Source organism: Peromyscus leucopus, chromosome 4 (genome assembly GCF_004664715.2).
Source record: "Peromyscus leucopus breed LL Stock chromosome 4, UCI_PerLeu_2.1, whole genome shotgun sequence".
Classification (NCBI taxonomy): domain Eukaryota; kingdom Metazoa; phylum Chordata; class Mammalia; order Rodentia; family Cricetidae; genus Peromyscus; species Peromyscus leucopus.
This window is the reverse complement of record NC_051066.1, coordinates 77493480-77508284: the sequence shown is the minus strand read 5'-3', so window position 1 is coordinate 77508284 and position 14805 is coordinate 77493480. Positions and strand designations below refer to the sequence as shown.

The following is a 14805-nucleotide window of genomic DNA, read 5'->3' as shown; positions in this document are numbered from 1 at the left end:
AATAACAGTAACAACTTTGGGGTGGAGGGATGTCTCAGGCATTGAGAGTATTTAAGGAATTTGCAGAGGATCCATGTTCAGTTCCCAGCACTCATGTCTGACAGCTGACAACCACCTGTAGCTTGAGCTTCGGGGAACCTAATGTCCTATTCTGAAGGCACCTGAACACACGAGCACACACACACACACACACACACACACACACACACGCACGCACGCACGCACGCACACACGCACGCACGCACGCACGCACACCCGAGCACACATACGTTTATACATAAAAACAAACCTTTAAAAAATGCCTTTCATTCATTTTCTCTCTACCAGTTCAAAACCTCCATCAGCAGCATGACAGAGCCATCACTGTGCTGACTCTGGTCTGGCAAAGATGGCCTTGGAACTGATTCATCCAATGGCTACTTTGCAAAACTTGCCTTTTCAGTATGTCTGTAACAGGCGACATCATCAACCACTCTGAGACATTGAGTCCCTTCTGATCCTTACATCCCAGTGTGTCCCAGCTTTAATGTCACTCATCCCCAACCTTTACAGACACTACAGCTCACCAGGTCCTTCCTCGGTGCCATTTTTTTTTTTTTTTTTTTTTTTTTTTTTTTTTGAGACAGGGTTTCTCTGTGTAGCTTTGCGCCTTTCCTGGAACTCACTTGGTAGCCCAGGCTGGCCTCGAACTCACAGAGATCCGCCTGCCTCTGCCTCCCGAGTGCTGGGATTAAAGGCGTGCGCCACCACCGCCCGGCCCTCGGTGCCATTCTTAATCCTGTCATGATCAGTCAGGATGAGTCTGTTTACCTCTCCCATCACAGTCACACTCCCTAAAGACTAGGATTCTCATGTGAGCGTTTCTGCCTGCTGTCCCACAAACACGAAACTGTTAACCCAGCACACGAGATAAGATCCTTATCTTCTTCTCCCTTTATGAGGTCGTCCCTCCCCTGAATTTCTTCTCTGCACTCATCCTACCCCCATTTGCTTCAACCAGAAATCTGAGAGCTAGCTTTCTCCTCTCCTTGCCTCCATAGGCACTTGGTCATCGAGAACTCCTACCAGCACCAGAATATTCACGCCATGCCCTAATTCTTCCCACTCTCTCCTTAACTTGTCCACCTAAACCATCACTGTTATCTTCTCACTGGTCTGGATGACCATGCTTCTGCCCACTCAGAACCCACCAACATCATTCTAGTAATAAAGACTCAGCAAAAACCCACATGTCTAAAAGAGACTGGTTAAATGGATTATTATATAACCATTCTGTGATCTACTATTAGGTATTGAAATACATGTTTTATATGTAGCATGTACCACACATAAGTATACCTTTATATACATATGTACCACAAACTTAAACAACTGAAAGCATTGGGTGAATAAACAGCCAGATTCAGCGGTTTGTACAGAATGTCCAAATTTGCATATTAAGGTTAAGATGTTTACATATGCACAGAAAAATGTTCCAAACATGAAGAAGATTTCAAGAAGACAAGATCAGAGTGGGAGATATGCTTTGCCTTTATGACCTCCTATGATATATGAGGCTTATATGTTTGCTTTTAAGAATGTCCATATTTTGTCTTATAGAGGGAATGGTAACATTTTTATTAAAAATAATTTTTGACAGTGACAAACAATTCTTTCAGACCTATCCAAGTCTTTCAGACCTATATGTTATTTCTATATTCAAAATATACTAAGTGTAGATTGAATCTAATCAGTGACCTCTTTACCAAAATCCTGGAAATGCGCACCATATCTATCTTCCATGGCAGGAGTGGGTGTTACTTATTTAGAAGAGGTGTGGAGAAGGAAGGAAGACGATATCTAATGAGACCAGCCAGCTGGCTTTGGTTTCTGTTGCCCTGCAGTTGTGACCCCTTGAACTGAGTTGTACTGCTGAAAACACATAGTGACCACCAGTGCCATAGACTCAGAACACAGCTGAGGGACATGAGGAAATAAAGGGACACCCACAGAGGTATCATCTCAAGGACTTGGGGTGCGCACAAAAGTTTTCTTCTATCTCAGGAAACATCTTACTATTCACCCATGGAACTGAGGGGGAAATGCAGAGGTGACTTTGCAGATGTTGACAAAATGCCCAGTGTGGGTCACTAGAACAGCACAGCAGATATTCCAGAAGGGGCTCACCAGTTTATGGCTCACTCTCCTCAGGATGAGGACTCCAGGGATAACACGGGGGGGGGGGGACAGCTGCTGCCAAGCCTGCAAGCGTCGAGAGCAGTTATACACTGGTTCTATGATGTATTGTTATTTCTGGCCCAGCTCATTAAATTCACCATTCCAGACAGGAGTCAGACAAATGGAACCCCAGTTGATTTCTCTCTCTAGGACATTCCAGATAGCATCTTCCCTCTGGGCCGGGCTTCCTCAGAAGGACTTGAGCTGATGGCTGTGGGGTTATAGCTAAAGCTAAGGAGGATGACAACCTCCAATAGTCCCTATTTCCTCCCTAGGGATTCATGTCCCCTTCCATTTCCCCCTTACCAGACCCTGCTTTAAAGGTATAGTTTGGTGGATTGGCTGAATTACTTTTAATTGTAATTGACAAATAGTTCTATGTACTTTGGGCATGCAATGAGGTTTCAGTATGTATATATTACTAAACGACTAACTCAAGTTAATTAGCACACTGATTATCTTGCATATTTTTTTTCTAGTAACCAGACTTAGACTACAGTCCTAGCAATTTTTAAATATACAATACATTGTTGTTAGCTGTGGTTCCTGTGTTGTGATCTGGGAACTCAGGACAGGGAGATGGCTTAGCAAGTAAAGTGCTTACGGCACACACCTGGGGGCGCCTAGCACACACCTGGGGACGCCTAGCACACACCTAGGGACGCCTAGCACACACCTGGGGACGCCTAGCACACACACAACACAAGCACACACCTGAGCACACACAAAAAGGCTGAGTAGAACAGGTGTGGTAGCTGTTTGTAATCCCAGCACTTGGTAGGCCTGGACAGGGGATCCTTGGAGTATCTAGCCGAATTAGTGAGTTCTGGGTTCAAGTGAGAGACCCTGCTTCACTATAATAGGTGGAAAGCAATTGAGAAAGACACCCAACATCAACCTTGGAACAGCACACACATATAAATACACACATACACACATACACACACACACACACACACACACACACACACACACACACACACGTGCGCCTTTGAACTTACTTATCCTGTCTACCAGAAATTTTGGAAATTTTGTATTTATTAACTGGCATAGCATATCCTTTTGCTACAGATGATAGCATTGAGGAGGAGGCTGTCATCTACTTCAATACACAGATTGAAGGCAGCTGAACTGATTATGTTGTTGTTTCCCAAACACTTATATGAGAAGGGAAGTAGCTACTGCAGTACACTGCCCAATGCCCAGGCCTTCAACTTCAGAAAAAGGGCAAAAAAAAAAGGGTGGGGGATTCATTGGCTTAGTTGTTAAGAGAATTAGACGGACAACTCTTGGCTATGGCTCTTTCCAAACCCTTGCATTTTACCCACATAGAGCCATGCCCCTGCCCCATCACAGCTCCACTGAATGGCTGGCTAGTTCCTCAGGGGACATTCAGAAGTGCTCTAGATCATCCTGTAGGGGGGATGAGGCCTTGGTTGAGTTTCCTCTTCTCCATCTGCCCATCCCTGCTTCCTTTACACCATCTGGGGGCTTTTAGCCCAACTCTACAGACTTCCCATAAACTGCACACTCGTCAGCCTCCAGCTCAGACCCTGCTCTCTGTGACCCACCAGCATCAATATTCCAAACCCAACATGTCAAGGCCTATGGAAAAATCCAAACCCAAGTGGGTTAGCTCAGATAAACTCCCTCAGTAATCAGTTTTTTATTTGAAATGCTTGCAATTAATCTGTGGCCATAGCACCTAATTTCATCTGAAATGGTTATGGTCATGATCTTAAAACCCATGTTTAGCTCAATGCTACAAGTCCATGATGATTTCAAAATGTTGGCTAATGGATGACTTTGAATTTCAAGAAGACACTGGGAATTAGATTCGGTCTAGAATTCTGTCACTCTCGAATGCATTCTTAGAAGTTGGTTCCATTTTTATTCTAGGCATTTGTTTTCTAGACCACATGTTGCATAGAAATATAAACAACAAGAGCTGAAGCCATTTCCAGTGCCATCCATCCCTATGGAACACCTGAGATGTATACTGTCAGGTGATGCCCATCCATTTCCACCCTAAGTGAGCACTTCGCTCAGAATGGCTTCCCCTACTTTTCTGTAAAATCTGGCCATCAAATCCCAACTGGCTATTTAAGTAAAGACTGAAATAAAAACAGGCAAACAAACAGACCACTAAGGTCTGGGAGGCTGACTTCCCCTGGCACTTAATAGGGGATGCTTTCCTTCCGCCCTGTGTCCTTTTGCCTTATCTCCCCTCAGCATTGCTGCCTTGTTTGAAAGCCCTCTGGTCTGATGTCCACAAACTGGAATGCGACAATAGTTTGCCATTACCTAAGCTTCCTCTTACGTCGTTTTACAGCGCCATTTTCTCCGAAGCATCCTTATTGGAGATAAGCTCATCTCTTTCCTTCTTGTGCATAACCTATGACATTTGTCAGAATCTCGTTTTCTTTGGGGGCGCTTGCTTTCTCTTATCAAAATGACTGGAGACACACACTCACAAAACTGGGGGAAAAAGAAAAGGAAGGAAGGTTTATTAAAGTTGGAGGAAATGGAGGGGGATAATTGTGAAATGTTCATAATGCTACATTAGATGACAAAGGGGGAGGGGCTTGAAACCCAGTGACAGCATTTAATCAAAACTTCTCTAAGTCTCAGTGTCTATCTATAAAGTGAGCATAATATTATGAGCTTTTTCCAAGATTAAATTAAGTCATAGACATGCAGTCATGGGAAGCTGGAATAAAACTAAACGAACGTCCCTACTTAGATCTGTCTAGGGTGACATCTTCCATCACTTCAATGTATGACAATTGTCTCATGACTATCAGACTGTGTGTGTGGTGGAGCAAGTCTGTTTAATCAAAAGGGAATGGGGTGCAGTGCTGTTCTGTGCTCTGCTCTGCTGTGGGACCTGAGATTTCCTAGGGGTGGAAGGGTTTCCAAAGGGACTCAACATTTCCACAGACATTCACTGCTCTTACTTACCCCTGCTGGGTGATCAACAAACTCTGTTCTCTTTAAAAAGGGGTTGGGGTGGTTTGGGGTGGGGTGGGAGGCAAGGGGCCAGAGAGACAGAATAGTGAGCAAGAGTACTTGCTGTTCTTCCCAAGGACTAGAGTTCAGACCCTAGCAGCCATGCTGGGTCATTTACAACAGCTTAACTCTATCTCCAGGGAATCCAGTGCCCTCTTCTGACTGTCTCCATCATGGGCACACATGTGGCAGACACCCAAACACACACAGATACAGATAAAAAAATAAATAAATCTTAAAAACATGTCACACAGATCCAGCCTCTGAGTCCTTGCCAATTCAGAGAGTGTCCTGAGGGTCATCACTATTTGCACTGGGCAAAGTAAATGACATCCAGAAACTGAGTAGGTTAAGTCACTGTCCACATAACCACATTTGATGACTGCTCAGCTACGTTTGCCACAAAGAAGCACAGAGACACAGCCTAGTGATTGGCCCGCATGATCGTCCCAGGGCAGTTTGAATGCACTGTGTAGAGATGAGGCAATGCCATTAGCTTTGTTGAAATCAATAATTATGGAGGAACCCTATTAAGAGCAACTCAGGGCAAAGTTTAAGCCGATAGCAAGAAGTGGTTAGGGGAAGGAGTGGTTACGGGTTACAAGAAAGAAGTTGGAGGCTGAGGAGATGGCGGAGAGGTTTCTGTTCTTGCAGTGAACCTGAGTTCTGTTCCCAGCACCTACCATGGTCACTCACACCATCTCCATTTCTAGTTCCAGGGTACCCAATGACCTCTTCTGACTTCTGTGGGCACCAAACACACATCATACATACACAGACGCACAACACACACACACACACACGGAGGGAGAGAGAGAGTAAGAGAGAGAGAGAGGAGGAGAGAGAGAGAGAGAGAGAGACAGGCATTCATACACATAAAATAAGAAAAAACAAAACGTTTAAAGTGTCTAGAACTACATGGTATTCTGACAAAGTCTTCCAAACTCAAACTGTAAAAGCACTTAGGCATAGTATATGGATATATACCATGTATGTGTATATATACAATAGTATATGGTAACAGTGTGGGTTCCAAGCTTGCACTCTCGGTTACTGTCCCAGAGAGGTAAGGTATTGTGCACAGAACATGAGCGACATGCCCTCCCAACAACGGTGCCCCACCTGAATGACATGCCCTGTCTCCGGGTTCTGTCGCGCCTCATCTAGCTAGCTAACCACTGCCACGGAGAGGAAGAATGTGACCCACTAGTTAAAGGCTCCATGACCCAGGATCAGTGAATTTAAGGTCTAAGAAATTTGGGGCAAATTACTAAATTATTTTATGGCACAGTTGCTATATCTGGAAAAACAGGACTAATAATGATGCTTGCTATAGCATATACTATAAGAATTAAGTAAATTTGTAGATACAAAGTGCTTTAAAAATTGTTAAAGCTGTGGGGCCTGCTGGATGGCACAGGCCTGTAATCCCAGCTCCTAGAGAAGCTAAAGCAGAAGGGATAGCAAGTCCAAGGCTATAAGTGAGTTCAAGGCCAGCCTGAACAACTTAGTGAAATTTTGTTTAAAAACTGGGCGTGGGGGATGAAAAGAGAGAATGGAATGTAGCTCAAAGATAGAATGCTTGCTGTCAGATGCAGTCTCTAGTACCAAACACACACTCATACATGCAGGAATACAAACATATACACCCACACATACACAAGATACTGGCTTATAATCACATAATAAATGTATTGAGACAGAAAAGTGAATCTTTGTCAACAGATTTCCAATTTTCTAGAGCAGCTAAAGTCAGGAATTAGGGACTAGAAAGACAGCTCAGCAGTTAAGACCTCTGGCTGTTCTTCCAGAGGACCCAGGTTTGATTCCAAGCACCCACATGGCAACTCACAACAACCTGTAACTACAGTTCCAGGGGATCTGACACCCTCTTCTGGCCTCCATGGCATGCATGTAGTGCACAGATATACTGCAATCCAAACACCCAAACACATAAAACAAAAAGAAAAATTCAAAATTAGGAATTGTTTTCCAAGTAGGCAAATAATTCGAACATTTTCAAAATCCACTGAGAGCCGAAATAAGAACACACTTCTGGGCCACATGTGGTCTGTAGTGTCCAGCACTTCACATTCAACGCTACACAGGAAGCAAAGCCAAGGCAAACAGAGGCTCTGAATCTGTCTCCAGTTCCATGATCTGAGAGAAAGCAGAGGCTGGGGACCAGGAGTGGGAGCATGTGATTCAAAGTCCTGTGACAGATTAGGAACAGCAAATGACAGATGGTCGTCCTGACCAATGTAACAAAAGAAAGTCCTGCCTGCCATTTAAATGAATCCGTTAATATACATGACACACAGGGACAATATCTACATCTTTGTCCCCAAGGACATCATACAAGGTCCTTGCCATCATCCATCCTAGAGGGGACTGGGGTTGACACAGATCGAGTCCAGCTGCCCAAGTGGAGTTCATTCCCTTCCTTCTCTGTTCAAAGGCCAGCCCTTGCTCAATGAGTCCATAATCCAAGGCAGCTGGCGACATCACCCAAAACTCCAGCTGACAGTTCTGCAGACAGTGACTACATCTGCTTGTCTAAGTGAGGCATTAAGTAAACAGATGAAAGAAAATATCAGTGCTGTTGAGAAACAATCTTGAAAATGCAGCAAAACTATGAAAACAAAGGTATACCCTTGAAAAGCTGAAGAGTCTGCTTTCCCTGGCTGTCAATATAGCCGAGGCCCATTGTCTTCTCTGATGGTATTTGAAGCCAAGCAGACAGGTTCATAGTGAGATATCAGTCGTTGTCTCCTCTGCTGACGAATATACAGCCCATCTGCCTCCAATCAATAAGAGAGCACGTGGAGATGGAGCCAGTGAGATATTTTTAAACACTCCCCCTAATTAATTCATTGTAAGGACGAGGCTCTGCAGGGTGAGGGGCGGGCAGCAGGAGGGGAGAGCCATCCCACAGCCCTGGTAAATAAAGAGATTTGCTGTAATCTGGATTCCAAACCCTTTCTCCGAAGTATGCCTCCTGCCCGACAACAAGCAGCTAAGGGCAGGGAAGGGGTGACTGTGGGTAGGCAGACACTGTCTGCCATTTGTGAGATGTATTGTTCAAACCGTGAGGACAAGTTCTTGAAATGCAAACCTAACTAAGACTTTTTATCCTGAGATCTGTGCTTCTGCCTACTAATGCTAGAGGATTTTAAGCTATCCATGTTTCAGCAGATTAAAATAATGATAGCAGGCGATCAAAGTGAAGACTCCGTTCACTCCAAGAGACAAGGCAGTCCAGTGAGGGAAACAATTCACTATAGAAAACAATTGAGCTTGCCGTTACAAGGAGGAAATTCACACACCTTTACAGCTGATACAGCCATGAGGGAAGGTGCACAGGGCATTGTCAAGAAATTACCCTGTGTTTGAGCACCAAATGTGAAGCAGCCAGGCATATCTGGAACTGACACAGCACACTGATCCAGAGTTGCTGTGTGAACATTGTTTGTTTGTGTGGCCAGGTCCGACACATCACAAAGTGTGGACGCCCAAGGAGAGGACGCCTCATTGTAAGACAGAAAGGGGAAACAACGTGGCCATTCGGTTTGTAATAAGCTGCCATTTCTACTTTCCAAGTCTCATTTGGATTTAGAAATTGTTTCTGGAGAATTAAGCTTTCAACTGCTCACATGAGATTGCCTTGGTAAACGTGGAATGGCTTTATCATAGCTCCATTCATATCCATTTAGCCCTAGGAAGACAATTTCTATATTCTTGAAAACAAGAAATGAATTCCAGTGGAGCCTGAGGCATACAATACGCAAGCCCTTCTAGATAGCATCTCCTCTGCCCTCCACTCACCCCGTAATAAGCCCACTCTACGAGCTCACCCCCCTGCTCCCTTCAATTTCATTTTCAGAGGAGGGGGGCGGGTAAGGCACTCACTATGTTTAGCATCGTGCGCTGGGAATCATAAATTCAGGGGTCTCCCTTGGCAGGGCTTTTTTGCTGTCAGCAGTTTTCTGTTTCACTTGCTCTCGAAGTCAGACTGAAATCCAAGCCCTCCTGATTGGTGCAACCCTGACCCCTTGGCTCCTGGGAGCTGATCAGAAGATAGATTGCCAGGAGTCTCTGATATATGTGGAGAGCTGGCCATCCCTGGCCCTTAGAAACATATTTCTAAAATGGTTGTCTCTTCAGCATCTGGCCACTCCACTTTGACCCAGTCAATAACAGACACTCGCTTGCCTGTCACCAGCGACTTATAATCTCTTTCCAATTTGGGTCAGGAACCTAAAAGCCATCTCAGTAATTCCAGCCATGCCTAGGACTCAGGAACAACAACAACAAACGCCACGCAACTGTCAAAGGAACCTTGCTTTCATAGGAAAACCCTCCTCAGAACCTGGAAACTAGAAGAGTTCCTGCTGAATTTTACAAAAGCCACGCTGATATTCCCAGTGCAACATGATCAGAAACTTCAGGTAACCAAACAGTGGTAGGTATGGTCTATAAAAGGGCAAGGATCAAACACACCAGATATAAAATATTCTAAAGGGCAACTTGCCAGGGATGTATACAAAGATTTTAAAGGAAGCCGACAATAAGCACCAGCCATGCCTCTCATACTCATTCCTGACAACTGACATTTCCAGATGATACCCCAAAGCTCTGCCAAATCCCAGAATCTTCCTGGAAAGATGGCTTGACATTGTACACAGTTTTTTGTTTTTGTTTTTGTTTTTTTGAGCCCTGAAGTCTATTTTCATTGGATTGCCTACTTCATAGAGCTATTGAAAGATGTGAATAGAAAGATATACAAATAAGCTTTGAAACGAGTGCTAAACAGTTATATGTATTGCCTCTAATAATTCTATAAAGAGTAGTAATTAGCATATGCTGTTGATGGCAACTTGATCACCAAATAAACATTCACCAGATCGATTGGTTTAATATACCATCCCACTCCCCCAGTATTTTGGAATAGAGTTGAGCTGAACATGTATAAACTGAAAGCATGTAATTACAGTGCTATTTTGGCATCCTTCTTAGCAATGTATATTTCAGAAAAACAGCTTTAATATTGTTAGAAGACAAAGGCTAACAAAAGAGATCAGCTTGAGGACTCTTCCTGAATTTCCTTTTCAAGGTGCATTACCCAAAGATATCAGAAGGGGCAAACGGATCTCACCAACCCATGAAAACAACCTGGTAATAAAAGTCCTCCACTGGGAAAGCCTTCTGAAAGTCATCTCCAAGGCTATTTGTGTCTCTTTATCTCCACCAGGGAAGCTAGCAGGTGCATTCCACGCAACAGAGATTCTGCAAAGGCTTCTGGGAGACAACAAGGGTTTTGAGAATGTCTCCAACTGACCAAATTACTGCTCCTCAATAATAACATATTTTTCTACATTTGTTTCTCAGTTTTCAGGGGTTTTTTTCCCCCTTATTCTTTCATCTCTTAAATACAAGTTCCTTTGACAATCATTTCCTAACCCTGCACAATGCACCAGGATGGCACTAATTGGACTAGAGTTGGTTTTCAGTCCTGCACATCACATCTGCTTTACGTTAAATGTCAAACCACTTGGCAGCTCTCACTTAGCATGAAGGAAAAGGCAGCACGTTTGAGCAGTTGTATTGCTGTCTCTACCTTCTCCCTCTGGCCAGCAGAGTGGAGAGTAAGTTGGGTGCAGCATTTGGAAGACGATATTTTTCGAAGAGGTTTTCCAGCTGAGACTCTGAAGGCTGAAGTAATTGTGGAAGGCTCCTGTAGGTAGCCAGAAATACCTTTATACCTGTTCTAAGATGAAAGCCTTTTAAATCAAACACAGAGGAATGCTGATGTTAAGCTACATGGGTTCTTAATATTTAACTCTAAAGATGTGTCTGAACACAAGATACCACCTTCCTTGCAAACAAGTACCAATTTGGAGCATCTTTTTTTGGATAAGTAATCATTTCAAAGGTTCACCCTGGTAAATAGGGCGATGTGAAGAAATTCTGATGCCAGGCACCTTTGGAAGGACTCTAAGGAAGAGAGAAATAGATGAATGGGTTCTTTCTCTCAGATACAGTTTTAGAAGTATTTTCCTTGTCTGGGGTTGGAATCTAGAAGTCTGGCTGTGAACACCATCTTTCCACTCCTGCTTAGAGATCCACCACCCACCACCTCACTAAAAGCTTATGGAGCTGGTGATTTCTTTCAAAAATGCTCCAGAAAATACCAGAACCAGGGGCTCAGTGTAGAGTCCTGAGAAGTTCCGGATACTTGCTTTGGACATCATGTGTGGATCCAGTGATCTCTTGCAAGCAGCTAGTGCCATTTTGTGAAATAACCTGAAAGTTGGGGTCCCCGACCATTCTTTTGATTCACTCCTAGGCTCTGGAAAGCCTGAAAAGTTTTTGTTGGAGACAGGACCAGGATGCCTTGAAATGAGTCTTCAAGGGGCTCTGTAGCTCTTGCACCCCCAATGTCACCTATACTAAATACAGTTGTCTTTCTATATTACAGAAGTGATCACCATGACAACTGCAGCCTCAAGAGGCAACCCAATGGCCACAGGCAAAATAAAGAAGCCAGTGATATTCCCAATAGAGTCTGGAAACTCTTGCCCTGTTTCAAGCTACAGGTTTTCTCCCCTCCTCTCGGGAAGCACCCAAATCTCTTCCACCCTTCCTTGCTGCTGGCCAGGGAGATTCCAACGTCCAAGGGCAAAGATCTCTTGGGCCAGGGCTCGCCCCCGCCCCCCACCCGCGCCCAAAGCCAGAGTTCAAAGCCAGGTGCTGCTCCTCGCCCCGCCCCGGGCTCTGGTACTGGCTCATTCATTCCAACCGGTCCCCACTTTGCAGCCCAGACAGTGTCTTCTACACCACGGACAATCTTTTATTGCCTTTAAATCCCTGAAATAACCTCCAAAGGGTTTATTTTCACACTTTTTCACACCCCCATGGTACTTCGCCATTAGATCCAATTCTCTGCCTCCCGCATCCTCAAAGGACAGCTAATCCACCAAAGAAATCAGTCCCCTTCCCCACCATCTCCAGCCTGGCTGTCGCTCTGCCAGGGTTTCAGAGGTCCGGAGACACAGTTCTCTGTCCCCATCTGGGATAGGGCAGCACCACCCCGCGCGCGGCTCCCGCTTCCCAGCAGGTACCCAGAAAAACCCTCTCACCCTTCCGTTGATGCCATGGCGTGGGGAACGCCCCCTCCTCTCGGGCACGGTCTGGCGACGGTGGCGGCGAGCTGGGTGAGCCCCGAGTGCGGCGGGGAGCGGTATTTAACGGGCAGCCTCTCCCCGCCCTCGCACCCCCCTCCTGGGTAAGCCCTTTAGCGCCTGGCGCGCGCGGGAGGCTGCTGCGGGCGCTAATCCACGTCCCGGCTCTCCACCGCGCGCGGTCCGCGTTCTCGTGCGCGGCTCGCGGCCAGCGCTCCGAGTGGCGCTGCGGGGATCCCACACTGGCTCCTGCGAGATCGCGCTGGCCGCAGGGCTGCAGGAACGCGCTCCGCGCGTCCCAGCCGCTACCTGTGTGTGTTTCACCCGGGGGCAAACCGGTGCGGCGAGTGGCCGGCACCGAGGGGCACCGGGGAAGACCGGGAGTGCGAGTGCGGGGGAGTGTGTGCGTGCGTGCGCGTGTGCTGGTGTGTGCGCGCTGGGGGAGGCGGTGGAGGCCGCTGCGCCCTGGCTCGGCGCCGGCCCGGGAGGGATTGCAAGGTTTAGCCCGGCCGGAGCTGGGGATTTGCAGGCGATCCCTCTCTATTTTTGTCCAGAGCTGACATCACCCGCGTCGCAGCCTGGGGCGACTTCTTTAACCGTCGCCCCTGCCCCCCATCTTCAGACGCTGTCCCTCCTCTGTCGTCCCTCCCCCACTAGCCTCCAGCCATAAATTAGCCAAGGGAAGAAAAAAAAAAAAAAAAAGGCCCTCCGGTAGTCCGGGAACGCTTTGGACAGCCGGTGGCAGGAGCCCAGGATCTAAGGAGTCTCTATTGTTTCCTCTCGAGTCTGAGTGGCCCCGGGTCACCCTTTGCTGGGCCAAGAGCAGAGACCCGGGATGCCCCTCCGTCCCCAATCCTTGGAGAAGCCTTGGCGCTCCCCTTCTCTCTCTGGACACCTGCTTCGGCTCACATCGCACAGGCGGGCACACCCACCCTTATCATACCACTTCTGGGGTAGAGAGTACAACAGAATCCTAGCCGCAGAAACCCTCAGGTGGCCGGATGGAAGCGCGACCCAGCTGCGGGTTCTCCTTCACCAAGGCCCGAATAAATCTCGGGCATTAAATTATTCATCTAGATTAATATTAATGCGATTCCTCGGGGACAGGCGGGGTGTGAGGGAGGCCATAATTTCAGGGGGTTTGTTTTTTAATCCGAAAGAGGTCTGCCTGGAGGGCTCGGGCTAGGAAGGAGCAGAGAAACTGTCAGAACCGAGGGCTGGGGACACATCTCCACCCACCCGGCTCAGTTCTCCACAGGCCTCTAAGTCTAGGGGGCGGCGCGCAAAGACAGATGGGCTCCTGCAAGGGAGAGTCCAAGCCTCCTGCCCAGCTTTGCATAATAATGACAAGTTCCACGCAGCTTTTATTATCTCGGCGACTGGGACACAGCAGACACCTACAGCTCCGCCACCTGCTGACCGACCGTGTGGCCACCTGGGAGGCAAAGCCTTCCTTTCCTGGGCTGGACAATGAGACTCAAAACAACCGCTTTTGCAGGGCCGTGATGAGAATTAAACAGACTATTCTGAAAGGTTTGCAAAGTGTAAACAAAGATGTCAAAAGGTGTGAGCCTGTCACTTGGCAGCTGTCAGGCTCTTCTGAGCTGCATCTCAGAACCCCAGCATTCTAATTTCTTTTCTGATTCTTCCTGGTCCGCTCCAGCGCTCCTAGCCCCGGGAGGAGCTCTTCTCTTCCATCTTCGCTTCTCTCCGTCAGCGGCAAACTGAAGATACCACCTTCAAATTCACCGTGGGAAGAAGAGAAGTAACTGAATGAAAGACATTCAAAAAAAGGTTCAGCTAAACCAGGCATGGTGATGTATGCCTGTAATCTCTGCGCTCAGCAGGCTGAGGTGGGGAGTTCTCAGGTTCGAGACCAATCTGTGCTAGAGAGTAAACCCTTATCTCAGACACAAAAAAAAAAAAAAAAAAGAAAGAAAGAAAGAAAGAAAGAAAGAAAGAAAGAAAGAAAGAAAAAAGAAAGGAAGAAGAAAGTTCAGTTAATTTTAAGGAGTCTTGGAGGATTGTTTCTTGGGCAAAGGATTCAAAGAAGACTAGGCAGATGAGAGAAAAGAATAAGAAGAACACCGGGCGTGACTAACAGAAGTCAGCTCCCTTCGCTTGTTTCCCGGCCAGTTACATTGACCAGACCTGTTCGGCCCAAGAGTAGGAAGACTGCCTCTGGTTTGGAGAGATGGCTCTTGCAGTGGGCCCAGGTTAGATTCCGAGCACCCAGAGCAGTTTCTGTCTGTAACTTCCTTCCAGGCGATCTGACACCCTTTTCTGGCCTCTACGCGTTCCTGCATGCTCCCAGTGCACAGACACATAACACATAAAAATTAAATTTTTTGATGAATTAGAATTATTTTAACATGTACTTTCTTTAAAGAATAAAATC

The 14805-nt window shown here is 46.4% G+C and overlaps 1 protein-coding gene across 1 annotated transcript in view; it reads right to left on the bottom strand.

The window, feature by feature from the left end:
• Nucleotides 1–13003, bottom strand: part of Slc1a2 (solute carrier family 1 member 2) — a 133583-nt gene extending 120580 nt beyond the window's left edge. Inside the window, exon 1 of the mRNA XM_028877922.2 lies at nucleotides 12366–13003. Within this exon, the coding sequence (XP_028733755.1) occupies nucleotides 12366–12382 (17 nt within the window). The 5' untranslated portion in view covers nucleotides 12383–13003. The remainder of the gene's footprint in view (nucleotides 1–12365) is intronic.
• Nucleotides 13004–14805: the final 1802 nt, after the last annotated feature.